General features: G+C 40.3%; 1 protein-coding gene across 4 annotated transcripts in view; it reads right to left on the reverse strand.

Moving 5' to 3' along the window:
• Window positions 1-4,751: 4,751 nt before the first annotated feature.
• RAPGEF4 (Rap guanine nucleotide exchange factor 4) overlaps window positions 4,752-20,277 on the reverse strand; it is a 223,578-nt gene continuing 208,052 nt past the window's right edge. For all 4 annotated transcript variants that reach the window (XM_054044610.1, XM_054044609.1, XM_054044612.1 and 1 more), the window contains 5 exons: window positions 18,377-18,427; window positions 17,725-17,812; window positions 17,298-17,362; window positions 7,908-7,962; window positions 4,752-6,048 (listed from right to left, as the gene is read on the reverse strand). In XM_054044610.1, the coding sequence (XP_053900585.1) occupies window positions 5,921-6,048; window positions 7,908-7,962; window positions 17,298-17,362; window positions 17,725-17,812; window positions 18,377-18,427 (387 nt within the window). In that variant the 3' untranslated portion in view covers window positions 4,752-5,920. The remainder of the gene's footprint in view (window positions 6,049-7,907; window positions 7,963-17,297; window positions 17,363-17,724; window positions 17,813-18,376; window positions 18,428-20,277) is intronic.

The following is a 20,277-nucleotide window of genomic DNA, read 5'->3' on the forward strand; positions in this document are numbered from 1 at the left end:
ATTGAGCTCCAGTCAGCTTCTGGACTTGCTCTGCCCTGCAGCTCTTCTTGTATGGACCTGCCTAGCCCTGATTGGCTGCTCCTTGCAGCCCCTTTCCTATTGGCTGCTTTTTGCACAGCCACCCTAGGGATCTATTAACCCCTAATAGGCCAGTGTGTGGCAGGTGCCCCATCACAGTAGTAGTATTTAAGTGTTTGCTTTGTAACTATGAAACTGGAAACAGGAAAGAAGCATTACTATGTGTGAAATACTAGTTTACCACAAGAGATGTCATCTCCTGCCCTACAAAGGCCTATAGACACCAGACAAACCGCTGGGGAACATCAGTGGACAAAAGACTTTGTTGATTGTTTTCTCCACAACCCATGAAGAGGGGACATGCACAAATACTCATCCCATTGCAGCTTGAACTCTGGTGGAAGGGCATTAAAAACCCTGTCAAGAAGAAATTATCGTCAATATGCTGCTTGGAATTCAAAGAGGGCAATATTTCTAAGCATAAGCAAGGGATCCCCAAGCTGCTTAGCTTGGGTTAGCTCTAACAGACATACAGAGCTTGCATATTACAGCAGCTGCTGTTATGTTTTGGATCCTAAGACTGGAACTCATTTGTGGGTGTGTGTATGTTTACCTGCTTTAAACTTGTAAAGAACTCTTGTTTCCTTTTCTTAGTTAATAAATCTTTAGTTAGTTTATTACAGGATTGGCTACAAGCACGGTTTTTGGTATGTGATCTGAGATGCAACTGACCTGGGGTAAGTGACTGGTCCTTTGGGACTGGAAATAACCTGAATATTGTTGTGATTTTTCATGTGAGGGACCATCTCTCACAAAGGCAACCTTGTTTGAGTGGCAAGATAGACTGTCTGTGATTCCATGTTAAGGTTGTTACAGTGCTTGGGAGTTCACACTTGATACTTAGTTGGTGAAATCTAATGATAGAATACAAAACATTCATGAGCCACTCCAGCCAGCTCTGAAGAATAATGATAATAGTCACTTTTAATTCACAGTTGATACATTTATCACAAGCATCCAGCTACTCTGAGACTGTAGCGGTGATGTGAGTGGAAGAGAAAAGAATATCATTGTGTCAAATGTCAGCACTATTTTGCACCCTTCTTTTGGTCATCCATTAATGCCTGCACAGCCCAGCAGTTGTGCAGCTGCCTCCATGGATTATTCATGCTACCATAAATGATCCCAGTGAGAGAAAGTGCATAGACAATCACACAGATACATGGTAAAACACATTCCCCACTCCCATCACAACCTAGTCTGTGGCTCTGACTGCAGAGGACCTACAGAATGTAAACTCCATGCAGGGTGGGAATCAAGAGCAGATGGAGAAGTTGTTGTCACTCACTTGGTTGCCTCCCTGGCCTTCTCTTCAATGAGGGGAAAAAGCATGTTCTAACTTGAATTAGTTAACTCAAGGCAAACTCCTAATGCAGTTTGTAGTTTTCACATGAGCTAGCAGGTCAAGTTAAAGAATTAACTCACTCAGGTTAAGAACACACTCTTTTTACATTTACATTGCAAGGATTTGGCTTGGGATATTTTAATAATTTTCCTCTTTCTATAATATAAAAATCTAGTATCTTGAAAAAAGAACAAGGAGTACTTGTGGCACCTTAGAGACTAACAAATTTATTTCGGCATAAGCTTTTGTGGGCTAAAACCCACTTCATCAGACGCATGCAGTGGAAAATAACCTTGTAGAGTGAGGCTACATTAACGAGTTAACCCTTGAGGGCTCAGCCAAATGCTAGTTCATCATTTTCCCAAGGCATTCCCTGGGAAATATCCCACCCCCTGATTCCACCATCTCAACCAAGCTTCACAGTCATCATCACTGTGTACCAGTATATATATATATATATATATATACACACACACACACACACACACAGAGTAACTCCTCACTTAAAGTCACCCCGGTTAACATTGTTTCGTTGCTGATCAATTAGGGAACATGCTCGTTTAAAGTTGTGCAATGCTCCCTTCTAACGTTGTTTGGCAGCCGCCTGCTTTGTCCACTGCTTGCAGGAAGTGCAGCCTGTTGGAGCTAGCTGGTGGGGGGCTTGGAATCAGGGTGGATTGGCAGCCCCCCTATTAGCTCCCCGCTCTCCTAAGTTCCCTGTGCTGCAGCTGCCCAGCAGGCTAGCAATTGCCAGCATTCAGCTGTCCCTTCCCCCAGTGCCATGTGCTGCTCCTGCCCTCTGCCTTGGAGCTGCTCCCAGAGACTCCTGCTTGCAGTACCGGGGGAAGGGGAGAAGTGGGGTCTAATGTCAGGGTGTCCCTCTCCCCCCTGCTCCTGCACCCCGCTTACCCTATTTCCATAGAGCAGGGGGGGGACACTACAGGGTTCAGGATGGAGGGAGATTCCAGGCAGTTGCGGTCTCAGCAAGCTGATCTAATTAACAAGGCAGTGTACTTAAGACTGGAGTCAGCAATTTAAAGGGGAAGTGTGCATCTCTCTCACACACACGGTGTGTGTCTCTGTCTCTGTCTGCTATGCTGTCTCTCCTCCCTCCATGCCTGCTGCCTTGTAGAGTGAGGCTACATTAACGAGTTAACCCTTGAGGGCTCAGCCAAATGCTAGTTCATCATTTTCCCAAGGCATTCCCTGGGAAATATCCCACCCCCTGATTCCACCATCTCAACCAAGCTTCACAGTCATCATCACTGTGTACCATATATATATATATATACACACACACACACACACACACACACAGCATAAGTTTTAAACAATTTAATACTGGTACACAGTGATGATGATTGTATATATATATATATATATATATATATATAGTCTTTTGTCTGGCGAAAAAAAATTCCCTGGAAACTAACCCCCCCATTTACATTAAATCTTATAGGGAAATTGGATTCGCTTAACATCGTTTCACTTAAAGTCACATTTTTCAGGAACACAACTACAACGTTAAGTGAGGAGTTACTGTACAGAGAACATGAAAAAATGGGGGTTGGCATACCAACTTTAACAAGACTAGTCAATTAAGGTGGGCGATTATCAGCAGGAGAAAAAAAAACTTTTGTAGTGATAATCAGCATGGCCCATTTCAAACAGTTGACAAGAAGGTGCTAGTAACAGTAGGGGGGAAATTAGCATGGGGAAATATTTTTAGTTTGTGTAATGACCCATCCACTCACAGTCTTTATTCAAGCCTAATTTAATGGTGTCCAGTTTGCAAATGAATTCCAGTTCTGCAGTTTCTCATTGGAGTCTGTTTTTGAAGTTTTTTTGTTGAAGAATTGTGACTTTTGTCTGTAATTGAGGGTCCAGGGAGGTTGAAGTGTTCTCCGGCTGGTTTTTGAATGTTATAATTCTTGACGTCTGATTTGTATCCATTTATTCTTTTGTGTAGAGACTGTCTGGTTTGGCCAATGTATATGGCAGAGGGGCATTGCTGGCACATGATGGCATATATCACGTTGGTAGATGTGCAGGTGAACGAGCCCCTGATAGTGTGGCTGATGTGATTAAGTCCTATGATGATGTCCCTTGAATAGGGACAGAGTTGGCAAGGAGCTTTGTTGTAAGGATAGGTTCCTGGGTTAGTGTTTTTGTTGTGTGGTTGCTGGTGAGTATTTGTTTCAGGTTGGGGGGCTGTCTGTAAGCAAGGTCTGGCCTGTCTCCCAAGATCTGTGAGAGTGAGGAATCGTCCTTCAGGATAGATTGTAGTTCTTGATGATGCGCTGGAGAGGTTTTAGTTGGGGGCTGAAGGTGACAGCTAGTGGCGTTCTGTTACTTTCTTGGGCTTGTCCTGTAGTAGGTGACTTCTGGCTCTGTCAATCTGTTTCTTCACTTCAGCAGGTGGGTATTGTAGTTTTAAGAACGCTTGATAGAGATCTTGTAGGTGATTGTCTCTGTCTGAGGGACTGGAGCAAGTGTGGTTGTATCTTAGAGCTTGGCTGTAGACAATGGATCATGTGATGTGGTCTGGATGAAAGCTGGAGGCATGTAGATAAGTATAGCAGTCAGTAGGTTTCTGGTATAGGGTGGTGTTTATGTGACCATCACTTATTAGCACTGTAGTGTCCAGGAAGTGGATATCTTGTGTGGACTGGTCCAGGCTGAGGTTGATGGTGGGATGGAAATTGTTGAAATCATGGTGGAATTCCTCAAGGGCTTCTTTTCCATGGGTCCAGATGATGAAGATGTCATCAATGTAGTGCAAGTAGAGTAGGGGCTTTAGGGGACAAGAGCTGAGGAAGCGTTGTTCTAAGTCAGCCATAAAAATGTTGGCATACTGTGGGGCTATTTGGGTACCCATAGCAGTGTCGCTGACTTGAAGGTATATTGTCCCCAAATGTAAAATAGTTGTGGGTGAGGACAAAGTCACAAAGTTCAGCCACCAGGTTTGCCGTGACATTATTGGGGATACTGTTTATTTCTTGATTATTTCTGAATACTTGAAATTTATAAGGTTTCTAGCCTCACGCTGATTCAGAGGGGGAGTCTTCTCTGGAACCCCAAACAAATTAGCTAAACAAGCCTCTTTTCAAGCTGTTCAACTCCCAAAGATAGTGATGGGGCTGAACAGGTTTAAATGAGGACAGAATTGACCATTGTGTGTAGAAACGGGAGGACCCCATTGCAGTTCAACACCTAGCAAAGTTCAATTGAAGTTCACTCCTCCAGCCTGCTAACATCATCTGTTTTTATGCAGGAATGAAGATTGGAGTACACACAAAAGATGTTAAAGACAGTGAACAAATCTTTTTAAGCAATTACATTTAATTAAGATACTGCATGTTATTTACAGAAAACATACCTTACACAATTCCTACACATAAAGTGCAGACTAAGTATAAAGACAGAAAAACTGTACTTCAATTACATGCTAAATAAAATAAATAAAAAGCAATTATTTTGGCACAATAGCTATTACATAAACAAATAAATACTCTAGAACATGAGGAATTAACTTTTCTATTTACAGTCTATTTGAAAGTGCAAAACAATTGCTAAAAATTGAAATATTTGTAAATGTTTAAGTCCAGAAAGTATGTTTTAATAATCCACAACTAATTGTAGCTGATATTTAAGATTATAATGTCCAGGAAAATATTGTCTTTGTGCATTTTGTGCTCTTTTGGAACCAGTCTCTTGCTACCTTTATGCTACTGATTTTATAAAGCTCATTGCTTCAAATTGAAATTTTCTAAAATCCTGGTTGGTAGTTTAAGAAAACCTCAAAAGAAGTAAAATTACAAATATTAATCTATTTATAATTCAAAACATGGCAGTTCAGTCCTGCCAGGGTAACTTAAATGGCCAGAGTGCTTTACAGTTGTATGCAAATGTGGTTAAGGTGTGAAATTGTTATTAATACATGAGTGTTTAATAAGTAAACATTTTTTTCAATAGCTCCCTGAATACCAAACCCTGGAAATATACCATTGGACCTAGCTTGGGCCCAAATTCTGCCACTGGTTTCTTACATACATCTCTCATTGAAGTTAATGTGAACTGAACATGCAAAACTAATGGCAGATTTTGGCCTCGAACTGGATAATAAATCTTAAAATATTGTATTTTTAATTAGAGAAAAGAAACACTGTTACATTCCTTAGAACTATTTGGAGTTTTTGGTGCACGTTTCACCAGCTCTTCTGGCTATTTTACCTCTTGTTTTTATTTTCACTAGTTACAGGAATTTTGCCTCACCTTAAATGAATGAACAGTACCCAAGGTGCACCCTCACAGTCACAATGTATAAACTCTTCATTAGTCAAACTTCTCTGAGGGCTGGTACATTGTGCGTTACCTAGGATTTTAGAATATGTTTTTGCTTATTTTTGTAGTGGCAATGCAGTAGCAGAATAAGTGGAGTTCTTAATAGATGACCTTGACTGGAAAAAAATCATTTCTTGTAGTCACTTTAAATGTTTATGCTCGACGTGGTTCTAGTCGGTGAGACATCTGTGATAAAGTTCTCTGGTTGTCAATCACATTTAATTGTCGTACATAGCTCCGTACATCCTGATGGTTCTTATTAGTTAGAGCTGCGTCAGGATCTGAAGAAACAGAAATGATGTAGGATTGGTACACTTGGTCAAACAAAAATCTGAGTAGAATATATAACTCTTCTTTTCAGAAATCTACTATAAGTAAACACCAGATACTGGTGCAGTAAAAATAAAATGTTTAGAAATCTGTCTTCAACTATTCTCCTCCATTTGAATTCACTCTCCCCAGTGTATTTTATATTTTTCTTATCTTGTATTATTTTTCCCATAGAATAACTCTGCTTCCTGGTGTCCTTGGCTACATTCTCTCAAATTGATGGCCCTTGGGTGAAGTTTTATACCTAGCTTAATACTCAATAGTAATAATTACACAGCTAGTTAGTATAGTTTAACAGTTTAGTAATATCTACTGTTGACCTAGGAGAGCTCACACTGGCCCCAAACTGTAAAATTGCTTTAGGTGCCCTTTATGAACCAATGTAGTCCTTAATTCATTATTATTTAACATTTGCAAGGTGGTGGTGTTTAGTGGCCAAGCAGCTTCAGACCCATTATGTTAGGTGTTGTAAAAACATATAATAAGTGACAGTCACTGGCTTACAATCTAAAAGCTCCCTGGGCCAGATTTGTCAAGATGGAGATAGGCACCTAGTGGGATTTTCAAAAGTGACTACCACCTAACTGATTGGTTTCAGCAGGAGTTAGGTGTTCACATGCTTTTGAAGATCCCACTAACTGCTTATCTGCATCTTTAGATGTCTAAATATCTTGAACAATCTGACAGCATGCTACAGCAAGGGCTAGAAACTGAGTACATACCCAGGCTCCAGGTACTAGGGTGGCTAGCTTTTGCTGAAGCCTGTGCCATCACATCTACGCTGGTAGATGGTAGCTAGATTAAAGTTAGCATGGGTACCCCTACCCACACTACCATCACTCCTTCACTTGCAGTGTAGACAAACCCATAGGCAGAGCCTAAGCTACAACTTGATCGGGTAACACAATTGTAAAGGCATTAAACTGTGTCTACATGAGGAATAAGGGCTGTTTTAAATCAAGTTCGTTAACTTGATTTTTAAAAGCAATTTATCTAGACATTCCCTAAATGACCACACAAGACGGTAGCCAGGGGAGAATCAAGTCTTTTGTGTTTAATTTAATCACTTTTTTACTCTAGTTATACAATATAATGTCATTGCACTGTAGGCATTCCTGCAATATTTATTAAAGTATTGCTATATATTGTTCCATAAACTGGTGACTTCAGAGCTGAGCAACTGCTGCTTCACAGCAATACGCACTAAGTGCTTTACAAACGTTCACTCTTCTGTTAGAAAAGAAGATGATGCAGAATCTACACTGTGTGCAAACTACTTTATTCTCAATGTATGTGCATATGTCCATGGACTTTAACTGAAGATATGTGTGTGTGTTTACATCTAGAAGATAATGAGAGTATATTTTAATTTCTAAATCATTTATATCTGAAGGTCTCAGAGTGCCTAATAAATCAAAATTAAAAAAAGAGAGATGTCCAACTGAGATGCTGCCTGGAACAAAGAAAAAGTTTAGTCAACAAGAGATTCTGGTGCTAGGATGGAAAAAAAATCTATTCCATTATAAGTGTTTCTTTTATTCTGCTTTCTGTGAAGAAGGATTGGAGGCTGCTGTGTTAAAAAGAAAATCAGAGACTGAGTGGTGCTCTTTAGCGAAGTGAGGCTGAAATTATTCAGTCTGGTTGATCAGACCTCTGTCATTGTGCATGACCACAAAGTATGGTGAAACTATTGAAACAATAGCCTCAAAATGCATTATCCAGTATGTCTTTATCATCCACAACAAACTCATTTTTAACATTCCAATGACCAATGATAATTCTGACAATGCACATATCGCAATACACTTACTGAAAGATTGGCTTCGGCAAAATTTCACTGTCCTTACAGTGTTGGCGATCATACGCTGAAAAGAAAATGTATTTTAAGTGTCCTTCTTGGTGGAGGATGCAAACAGAAAACAAACATTGTATTTCATCATTTGAACTAAGCACAGGTCTGAAGATACTGACAAAGTCAATTAAAACATTCAAATGATGTTAAAGATTCAGAATTTTAACGTTGCCCTGACATTTTGGGTCTGATTCTCATTTACATGGGCCTCAAAGTGGGCATAAATGTGATTTCCATTTTCTAAGTGGTGTAAAGGGAGATAGTATAAGTGAGAATCAGTTCCTTTAATATTTAACCTTGCTATAATAATAATTAATGGAGACATCCCATCTCCTAGAACTGGAAGGGACCTTGAAAGGTCATCAAGTCCAGCCCCCTGCCTTCACTAGCAGGACCAAGTACTGATTTTGCCCCAGATCCCCAAGTGGCCCCCTCAAGGACTGAACTCACAAACCTGGGTTTAGCAGGCCAATGCTCAAACCACTGAGCTATCCCTCCCCCCCCCCGATTTGCTCCCACCTGCACATGAAACAAAAGGGTTATCCCAAACCCTCTGCACACCAATACTCAACTTTAATTTTAAGATCACTAGTTCCTAACAGCAAGGACATTCTAGAGCACATTCCATTAAATTACTGAGCACTTTAAGATATTTCAAATTTTATTACGGGTTTGAGTTAAAATGCAACTCCACTTTGAAAAATGGCTGTAAAAATGGCATCCTGGGGATCCATGTTTACTGATTTCCTGATGAAGTGTGCTCAGTTTATAATTAAAAAGCTGATGGGTGGAAACCTGGCCCTACTGAAATCAAGAAAATTTTTGCCATTGACTTCAGTGGCGCCAAAATTTCACCCAGTCCTGCAAATCCAGCTTCGATTCTTTTCTTTTTCTACAGCTGGAGTTGAAACTTTTGTTGATAATTCACAGGAAGGAACAGAATCCAACTCAGTCCCTCCTAGATGTGCTTGCTTTGCAGTGGAAACAAGAGTAAAATGTAGTAAAAAATTATTGCAGTTCCTAAAGTAAGCCACAGTGACTTAATAAACATGGGGGGTAGATCTGATAAGGAAGAAGTGCTATTTTACAGTAATGTTTCAGAGTAGAATTGCTGCTGATTAAACAAAAAGCAAGGAAGTTGAAATCTAATTCTACAACCCCAAACTTAACTCACTGGCTCAATTGTCACCTGATAGATAATGTTCTCCTGGCTGAGCAAAGTATCAATTAAATTACAACTTCAGGAGTAAAAAGAAGAACAGGAGTACTTGTGGCACCTTAGAGACTAACAAATTTATTAGAGCATAAGCTTTCGTGGACTACAGCCCACTTCTTCGGATGCATCCGAAGAAGTGGGCTGTAGTCCACGAAAGCTTATGCTCTAATAAATTTGTTAGTCTCTAAGGTGCCACAAGTACTCCTGTTCTTCTTTTTGCGGATACAGACTAACACGGCTGTTACTCTGAAACTTCAGGAGTAAATCTGAATTTCCATAGTTGGGGAGTTTGATTTAGGCATGAAAGCTTGTGGTTTAATTTACTTATTTAAATTAAGAAGAAGAAGTAGGAAAAAAGTTTCAAATGGCAAAATTGCTATTGCTACAAAGAATCTGAAGTTTGTTCTCATGTGTTCCAACACATTTAACATGTTAAAACATATTCTAATAGTTATATGTTAACATACTTTCACAGCTTATTCTCAAAAGGCTGTTTTACACACACTGGAAATTAAGATGATCAAGAAAATTATAAACCCATACAGTGGAATAGCCTATTTCCAACTAGTGAGTAGTGAGAGAATTGTCTGGTTAAATTTAGATGCCTCGCAAAAAAAATCCACAGATTAGGCTGTTATGTGAAAATAAAATAGCTCTTAACCCAACAGCTCAGAGGAAAATAGTAAGCACTACTCCAGAACAGGCTTGTAACTGACATTTTTCATGCACATGAATGGAGTAATCTCAGACATTTTAATGCAGCATGTAAAGTATACCAAAACTGGCATGACTGTTGATCAACACGAGAAATCTAATACCTACACAATATGAAACTAGCCTGTGATAGTGCGCAAGAGGTGCCTGAGTGTACATCACAACTTTGCCAACATTTTGGGGCATATGGACCAAGGATTATTTTTTATGCTTTCTAGATAAACAGATGCAAAATTAAATAGATAAAGAGCCCTCAAGTAAAAATAAATTTAACGCTACATTACCTTAGTTCTTTTTACACTTCTCCAAATAATTATTACTTGTCTAGTATTACAGGTGTGCATGGTGTTCTCCTTTAGGAGTCTACAATCTAAGGCTCCAATCCTGCAAATTCTCTTGCATGTTCTTAACATTAAGCACATGAGTAATCCAACTGACTTCACTAAGGCTACTCAGATACTTAACGATAAAGACATATCTAAGAGTTGTGCTGGATCAACCCAGAGTGCACAGTGCCTTGTAGGATCAAGCCTGGAAGTCTAATCTAATCAAACTGGAAAACACTTGAGTATGCTCTGGAAACAGATATGTTACATACTTCTGTGGAAGCCATGTAGTTTTGGCTAACACAATTACTAGTGGTGTTGCTATTTTGATCATACTATTTCAGGAAATACACCCTTAAAATAAGTATTTCCAGGAGAGGTATCATAGCATTGAACAAGGCTGGCTGACTAATGCCTTGATGCAGCTTCCAGAATTACTTCTTTTAGGGGAGGCACTTCAGAAAGTTCTGTCTTTCAAGATGATGGTTAAAGTTGCTTGACCTGTATATTGCTGGGTGTTTGTTGGAAACATGCAGCCTTATCTTTCTATACTTACAAATCTTCAGTATCTTAGGCCTCACTTCACAAAAAATTTGAACTGAGCCATGAAGTTTGGATCTAGAGCTATGTTCAAACTTCTCCAAAGTTTGATTAGTTTTGGATCCAATTTTATGGTTGAGAATCTTACCTTGCGGTAAGAGACAAGCATCACTGAAACTTTTTCACCCCATGTATTTTCTTTATTTTGGGGATGTTCTGTATATTGGAGTAACATTGGGGATCAGGACAAGTCTATTGTGTGCAGTTCAGAAAGATGAAAGAAATCAGGAGTATGAGTTTCCAAAAGTTCTAGTTCTAAGCTTCTCCCTTTATGGACTATTCAAAATTAGGAAACTGGAAGTTGTGCATTTAGCCTCTTGTTTGGATAGGAGTATCTTCTCTCACTGAACTGTCTGAAGGATTCCATTTTAAGGAGCGGTGTTGCATGGCTCTAAAGATAGTCTCATCCAATCCTTTTCATTCAGAAGGATGCAGGCAATGATGCAACACCAAGGATTTTGGAAGTGGGAGTTAACACAGCAGAATATGTTGCTTCAACCCAATGAGATGATCCCAGAAGCACACCATACATCCTACAAAAAGCTCCATTCACATGGCTCTTTGTATGTCCTGTACACTTCACAAGTATTGACATAAAAGGTGTGAGTTGGACATATCACTGGCTCATAAAGAAAAAACAGATTTATTTTACCAGTGCCTTGCAAATGTGGTGGATTCTCTTCTTTTGATCCATTAATAGTGGAGTTTTACTACATGTAGATGAAGGGTTGTATTACTAAGCAAACATTAACACAGAAGTTCAATTGTTAGCACCTTAAACTTTTCTTCATTTTGGGATTGTCTCAGGTTAATATCTCCAAAAATTAGCCTCTGTTTACTCACTATGCTACGAAAGGCCATTATTGAAAAGCCATATAAACCTAAATATGGAGCCATCTGAAATAGAACCAACCATGTAACACAATAGCAACTGCTACTATCAGCATGCTATATATACACACAACAATACCGTTTCAAGTTTTATGCTGCCTAGAAGAGTGGCAGCAGGCCAGCACATTATCTGCTAATCCATTCCTAGCCTAGGCTTCTAAATGTTATAAATATTCATATATGCCATAGAAAACTATCAGGGGCTTTAGTCGCACACTTTCTGCATAATCTTTATGTTCCAAAAATGAAAGAATGTTTACCCTTTTTTTGCATAAGGATCAGAATGTGAAATCCCTTTTGTTCATAACCACAAAACCTGAAAACCAATATGCACAAATTCTCTAATACTCATTTCACACCTCAAGGATGAAGAGACTCAATAAAAGAAGAACCAGAGACCAGCTTTGTAGCCTGATGGTACTGTCTTATGGTGCCATAGGAAGGTGGGCTCTAGATTTCAGAGCCACCTTGCAGCTTCTATTCCCTCTGCAGGTGCCACTACTGGTAAGCAGCGAGTGCAGAGGCTGCCAGGTAAATTGATCTCTGATCACACTGCCAGATGATTTAAGGAATAGTGTTGACATAATCTCCAAAGGAAGTGCATCCCCTGCCTTCCCTTATGAAGACATGATGCTGCAATGGCAGCCACATGTACTCGGGTTATAGAGAGAATGGGAAGAAAGGGTGGTAAATAATGACTTTCAAATGAACCGTGAGGGAAAAGATAAAGACCATGTTTGAATTCATTTGGGGACACAAATGTGGTATGGAATATAGCATCTCCACATGGAGAACCAGCCCCTGGAGCCTCCCACAGAACAACCATTCTAGAAAAGGGCCTGCCTAGCATATCCCATCTATTTACAAAAACCTGTGAAACTGTTTAAAAATTGACAGGTACAAAAGCAGTACAACTTGTATGTAATATACTGTTATGTACTGGCTTTGTAGGTTGCATGTTGCCCTCTAGTGGCTATCCCACAGGGAGTAAACAGGAACTACTACTACTACTACTACTACTACCAGCTATGGGATTTCTCCTTTGCCTCAAAGGGTAGAGGCTTGTTTCTGGAGTTGAGAGAGAAACTTGTGTGAGGTGCCCAATCGCTGCATTTGTGGTCTACTACAGTCCTCTTCACTACTGCTTTACCTTCCTGCAGCTCCCAAATTGTATGTTCTCAACCTTGCAACAGCAGCACTTCTACAACTTCGCAAGCTAGTTCCCCCCTGATAATTATGACTTTGTCTTCACTGCCAAAAAAGGTGTGTTTTTACAGTACGATAGCGAATGCATATTATGTAAAACTCCTAGTGGAGATAAGGCACAGACAGCTTTTACTGCAATGTAGTTAGGTGAGATCAAATCTGGGTAGAGGGTACAATATTGACCTCGTCTAGCTACATTGCACTTTTCTCTGCTAGGATTTTCAGCAAGATAGCAAACACATGGTAGTTACTGTAAAAATAGAACTTTTTGGTAGTGAAGACAAAGTCTATAAAGCACTAGTAATGCTACTGATATGCTAATAATTCAAACATCTAATTACTGACAAAAATATTGATCATGGCCCCATAAACCCAGGGGTCAACTCCTGCTATCTGCTGCCCCCTCCCAGCTTCGATATTAGAAGGGCGCACAAAGAGCAGGTTGTGATTTAGTACTTTAGACTTGTGAGAAAATAATGGATGAAAGAGTTCTCACAAGTCTGAAAAGGTGTCAGTCTTTTTAAAAATACAGTTGAAACATTAAACAGAGATGAGAGTGAATAAGAAAGCTGTGTTGGTTGGAAGGATGTCATTTATTATGCTATTTCCAGTCTGGGTGGTCAATTACAAGCAGACAGTTGTCGGTAACCTATCAGCTGTTGGGACTGAAACTCTTTGGTGAGAATTCAGACATAGCGCTGTAGTTATGCCAGAAGCAGAGGAACATCCCTTTTTGGAATAAACAAGGATTTCAGTAGGGATCATCAAGAGATTTTTATTTGTAAGCAGAACAAAAGTTAAAATCTCCTAATCAGGATGGATCAAAAGAAACTGTTTTCCAAAGGATGAAGAAATTCAGGACAGACCAATAATTCCTAACCATCAGAAGCAACTAGAGTTAATTATATAGCTAGAAATGACAAATCACTAGATATGGCTCCTGGAGAAAATCTCCCACTGCCTATTTTCTGGTTTCTATCTAAAACTACATGAAAGCAGCAGAATATTGACAATGGTGTTGCTCAGAATTTATACCAGTATAAATTACAGCAGAATTTAGCCAGTAATATGTGACTGCATAGCCTTGTCTTCACTAGGAAAAAAAAGTATTTTTTAGCCTGTGTTAGCTAAGACATGGCAATTAATACGTGACCAGGCAGTTGTAGTTGAAACATGAGTTAAAAGACTGAGATAAACAATAGTCTCCCTCTCGCATTTATTTATCTTGACCTGATAACACATGTAAAAACTACAAACTGCCTTGTCCATACTAGAATTTTACAGTGTGTTAGCTAGCACATGCTTAAAAAAAAAAAAAAAAAAAAAAATCACCTTTTTTCCTATTGTGGACATTCCTGTTCACCAGGTGCCTTTTATAGCTTTGCACTAACCTGCTCTCTCTCCCATCTATTAAAATTTGTTCTCCTTCCTTTCCCAATTTCTTGTTTCCTTCTCTCTCTGTGTCCTCTTCTTGTCTTTCTTCATATGTTCTCTCTTCCCCATGCTTTCTCCCTACCTTCCTAATCTGTCCTTCTGTCCCCCTCAAGATCTTACTACTTGCACTGTGGGTACATCCACACTGTAATTTCCAGCCTAAGTAGAAATTCCCACACTAACTCGGATCGAGCTAGCATGCTAAAATCCGCAGCCATGTGAGCGGTGGGAGGGGCTAATTCCCAGAGTTCGTACCTGGGTCTCCCATGGGATTGTACTCAGGAGGCCAAAACATAGGCTACATGCCAGGCCAGTGAACTGAGATATGTGGGAGAGCTTTGACTGGAGGCTGCATATTGCTTGAGAGAGCTGTGTGTGTGGAAAGAAGCATCAGAAACACTACAGAAGCAGACAGAGAAAGCAGCAAGGAAGCCCCAGAGACATCCAGAGAAGTGCTTGTTACATGACCCTGAGGGTATGTCTAAGATGCAGATGGCAGCGTGCTCCCCAGCACAGGTAAATAGACACATGCTAGCCCTGCTTGAGTGAGTGCCAGCCACCCTAGGCAAAAAAGCCACCCGCCGCCCCCCCCGCCCCAAGGCAGGGGAGGGCGCCGAGCCCAGCCGCGGGCCCGCAATCCCCGACCGGGCCGAAGCGCTGGGGGAGGGCGGAGAGCCCAGCCGGGGCTCTCTGCTCTCCCCAGCGGCCAGAGCGCTGGGGGGAGGGCGGAGAGCACCCGGTGGCCAGAGCGCTGGGAGGAGGGCGGCGAGCCCGGCCGGGGCTCTCCGCTCTCCCCGGCAGCCAGAGCGCTGGGAGTAGGGCGGAGAGCCCCCCGGTGGCCAGAGCGCTGGGGGGAGGGCGGCAAGCCCGCCACAGCTCTCTGCTCTCCCCGACCGGCCGGAGCACCGCGGGGAGGGCGGTGAGCCCAGTCGCGGTCCCGCTCTCAGGCCTGAGCGCCCCGCCGCGCTGCCCCCCTCCAGGCGCCGCCCCAAGCACATGCTTGGTGGTCTGGTGCCTGGAGCCGGCCCTGGTGAGTGCACTAAAAGCAGCAGTGCAGCCTGGGCTAGCTGCCTGAGTACAAACCCCCCGGGGCCAGCCCCCTGAGGTACGTATGTGGGCAGCTAGCCCAAGCTGCCACCCTGCTACCCCGACAACACTACTACTCTTAGCACATTCGCTCAAGCAGAACTAGCATGTGTCTGTCTACCCGCACTGGGAAGCACGCTCCCAGCTGTAGTGTAGACATACCCCAAGAGAGAGCACTTTTGGGTACAGTGTGGGCTGAAGAAGAGGCTTGGAACTGTGAGCACACAAACTGTTTCCTGTTTGATTCTTACTGTGTTCAGGGGAACAGAACTACATCAAAGAAATATGCGACTTCATCATCTATTTCCCCTCCTGTCGGAAACAATCCACAAGACCCTAAATATTGGATAACTGCTTGGGTCAAAAGGGGCAACGCTGTATTGCTGTATAAAACTACCTCTAAAATCTTCTGCTACTAATAATAAAAACAGGTTGTGGAGATACGTGTTTGAAAAATTCCTTCTTATGGCTGGCAGACTCTATAAGTCTTGAGACAAAAAATGATATGAAGTCAGTCGTCCATTTGGAATCGACTACTGTATATTATAGCAATAGGCAGCCAACGTACACACATACACACACAAAATCTGAATGCTGTCCTGATTCACTGTTACAATAATTAACACCACAAATATATATCGTCACGGCAGAAGGTGTTAATGTTATGCACGTTATGAGTCATCGATATATAAGCATTCAGTATGAAACCGTACATAGCAAGAATTAACTGGATGGCCTAGACCTAGAGATACCATTCAGTAACCACACCCAGATTATCACTAAAGGGATTAAGCACTTTCTTTTGTCAGACTGGGGACTGACCAGAAGCCAACTCCAGGCAAACCTGTCTGAGGTTCCTGTGTATTGCACAACATCTTCAGAAAGGAGAGCTAGCACCTATGCCCACCTAATTAAACCATGAAGTCCTGGTCAAACAGTTCTTTCCCAGGAAGAAAGCTCGGGGCTGAGGCAGAAGAAGGGAACAGAGAGTGCTTATATGCAGTTAGGGTATGCCTTCACTGTAGAACTAACTCAGGCTGCTACCTGGCATTGCCCCTACGCCTTCTCCACCCCAAAAAGAACCTCTCACCTGAATTTGGTGGTGATTTTAACCCAGGCTAGTTGGCTTGTCTGGGGCTGTAGGCTAAAATCTGAGTGATGCATTCAGTTGGGTTGATAATCTGCCCACATTGCAGTGAGCACACAGGCTAATCACTCAAATGCTGATAGGCCTCCCCACAATTCCCCCAAGTGCTTGAAGGGCAGACAAGTTCTCCCACAATTTACTGGGAAAGAATCAGACTGGTTCAGCTTATTGCAGCACAAAGAACCATGGAATATGCTCCCACTAGTCCTAGCAGCACACATGGCTGAGTGCAGCAAAGAGGAGGACACATTAACTTGGGTAGGGCCTTGCACTGTGGGGGCTTACACTAGGGCTAGGCTTGATCATCTGAGTTAACTCTGAAGTGAAGACATACCCTGAGTAACCAATATGGACAATGACAAAACCCCCACTTCTCAGGAGCAGGAAGATGGCTCTTAGTTGAGATTTCTGCAAAAGGAAATTGCCTGCGTGCAGTTGTTGCCACTTCTTTTCTAGGTAAACAGAACTTGTTTACAATTGTTCATACATAAATTACACTGGAACATAACCCTGACTTTGTGTCATTGATTTCCCTTCCAACAGGAAGGAGAGCTACCAAGCCTGGAAATTTGCCCTCAAAGTGCCAACAATGCAACTCAGTTTCAGAAGAAAATGACGTTTGTGTGCCTATTTTGTACCTAGAAATCTCTGATATAAAAACATCAGTTCTCTTTTGCACCACTGTAAATCTCAACATACAACCATAGCTGAGAACATACTGTACGTACCATTTTTTCAAAGTTTACTAGATTGTCAATGAATGTCTTGTTCCCCTCATGAGTAAATGTCATGTCTGCATAGAAATAAATGCAAAAGTCTTATAGATAATTGAATCATGACATACAAAACAGCACAGCACTGTATCTCTATCTCTTCAGTTACAACAATCATACCATTTAATTGTTAAAAAGCATGCTCCTTTTATTAGAGTGAAACTTTGAAAGATTTCTTACTGAGGCTAGTGCAATTGGAGTCTGACATTCAGATTTACTGAAAACTCCTTCACCTATCTTCATGTCATGATTTTTTTTTAATGGAAAAGAGGATTGCACCTTCCACTGAGATTGAATTTTACTTTCTCTTACTGCCTTTCACTCTTCAAATATCTGACAACTAACTTTCACATGAATAAGGCTGGTAGATTTTCTAGATTACCTTTTATGAGTAAGGGCATGAAGGGAATTATAGGAGGGTCCAGTTTAGTTACAGTAAGCCTGTAGGCCCTATGGTTTCTTGATGGATCCTTAAAAAAAGAAGAGATCAGACAATTATTAACATGGATCAAAAAGCAGACACTGTATAGCTTCATTTAAAAGCCAGGGTGTTTATTAAATGTAATTACTTTGTCTTGCAGCTTTAAAAAGTGCAGCTTCAAAACAAGGACAGCTTTTATTAAATTTAACAGTTTTCCTATCAAATGACAAGATATAAGTGTGATTACAAAAGAGCTTATTTGAATAGAAACATCATATTTTTCCTCCCTCTAATGGATTTGCAGACACCGGAAAAAAAAATCCATGTTAGAAAATATAATTTCCCATATGTACAATGAGAAAACATGTTATAAAGCTTTTCGGAGTTTCCCAGATTGACCTTAAGTGGTACATAAATTCTGTCAGAGTAAGTTCCTAAGAGTATAATTTATTAGTCATACATGCTTATTTTAGCAGCACTAAAATGGGATCATAAACTTCTTAAATTCAAACAAGGACATATAAAATGTTCTGAATCGAGGAATTCAAATCAGTTACTCAGAAACTGAATTAGTACAGATTGTGCACAGAATAAAGGATCTATTGCCATTTACCATCAAGCTTTCAAACTCTGCATAGATCTTCTTGAACTTGCTTGGAAGTTTCTGTTAATAAAACAAAAACAACAGAAAACTGTGTTAAATTCAATCTGCATTCAGTATAATCATTTAACTGTATATGTTTCTTGTAAACATCCATAAAGCAGGAAAAACTGTTCCTTTTGGAACAATGTGGTAATGTAAAATACAGCACGTCTCCTAGCAACCAGATTATAAATAGAGATGGGACTGAGCTACAAAACCTGGATCCTGATTTGGATCCAATCCTGAAGTTACCTAGTTTGAGATGTTCAGATTCAGATGTTGAATTGGCCCATTACAGTGACATGCCGCAGCCAAGTAATTCACATTCATATCTGGATCCAAAGTGGAAATGAAAGTTTAATTCAGTGTTCCAATTCAGGCCCATCCTTAATGACAGCCTGTTTGAACCAAAGCAATTCACAAAAATGCCTTGGGCAGTATTATTTCAGCTAGATCATTCACAGAAGGGACTTTTGGAATATTCACAAATCAGTCAAACCACACCTGGGCATTTCCAGGAGCTATTGTTAAGGCAAATGTATCATCAGCTATTACACAAATCCTTGATTCGCGTGGAATCCAAGGGTCAGTGTTCATTTGTTTGGGTTTAAGTTAATTAATAACTTTTCAGTTCACAATAGACACTGAAAATGAACTTTTGTCAGCTATGCCTACAGTGAACAAAAGATATGGTGGAACATTATTAAATAGTTGCTTTCTATCTCATATTATACTAGAAATGTTGAGCAAATTTACTGGAACTGGATACTGGTATGTGAAAAAGACAGCTTCAAAGATCACAGTAACTTTCATATATCAAATTGAAACATGTCAGCTTTCTAATTTGCATTACAAATTTGAATATATTTTCTGATCAAATCACATTACAACATTTAGCGGGCATCATAAGCAATAAAGAAATATTTCCTTAAAGTTGATTCTGCAGCAAAGTTTTTCCTCTATTTAATAGGCATGTTATAGGTAGAGTACCACAGTAAGGGCCTCATTTCATGTGATGCACATGAACAATTGTGTGCCTATTTTCTATATGCATACAAATTAGGTATTAGTGAATGAAGTGGCCATATGCACCTGCAAATACCTGATTTGTGTGTGCGACTGACATACCTGCATATGAATATTAGTAAAAATTGGGTCCTAAATATTTATTTTTAATGATGTTCACTGTATATATCCTGAAAAAACCCAGCAGAGATACTCTTAGATTATGCTTTGATAACCTGACTGCTCCGCTGAACAAAAGAACGTGAAAACATTTATCTGAATACAGTATCATACCTCTTTCACTTACAAATTTTTCCCCCTTCCAGCTCAACCCCCATATCTATTGTAAATTCCAGTTTGTTGTACACAGTAAATAATTTAAATTCCACCTCTTGTCTGTTTAGAACTCCTGCCCTCTTTTAAACCCCCAATCTTAGTAGCTAGAAATAAAGGGCCATTTATTTAGAAATTAGCCTTCAAATTCATGCCTTCAACGTTAATTGTGAGAAGGTTTATGCTGGTATTTAGAAAAATCAATATAGGCTTCTCTGGCTGCAAATTGCAGGTGTACATTTAGATTTCAGGTTAGGTCTTTTTGTAAACTGGTGCCTTCTGATGGTACCTCGAATCCCCATTTTCAGGCCAGATTTTAGAAACGTGTTAAATGCAATAGGTCATATTTTGGTTTCAGTTACACCAGTAACATATCACTGACATATCACAGCAACCTGGCCAAACATTTTTTTATTTTTCATGAAAAATGTTCACAGAAATATCCAAAAAATGTGCAAACATTTTCTGTTTTCAACCAGCATATATAGGTCAACATTTTTATAAAAATGGAAATTTTGATGAAAATGTTTTGC

The sequence above is a fragment of the Malaclemys terrapin genome, chromosome 11 (genome assembly GCF_027887155.1).
Source record: "Malaclemys terrapin pileata isolate rMalTer1 chromosome 11, rMalTer1.hap1, whole genome shotgun sequence".
Taxonomy (NCBI): domain Eukaryota; kingdom Metazoa; phylum Chordata; order Testudines; family Emydidae; genus Malaclemys; species Malaclemys terrapin.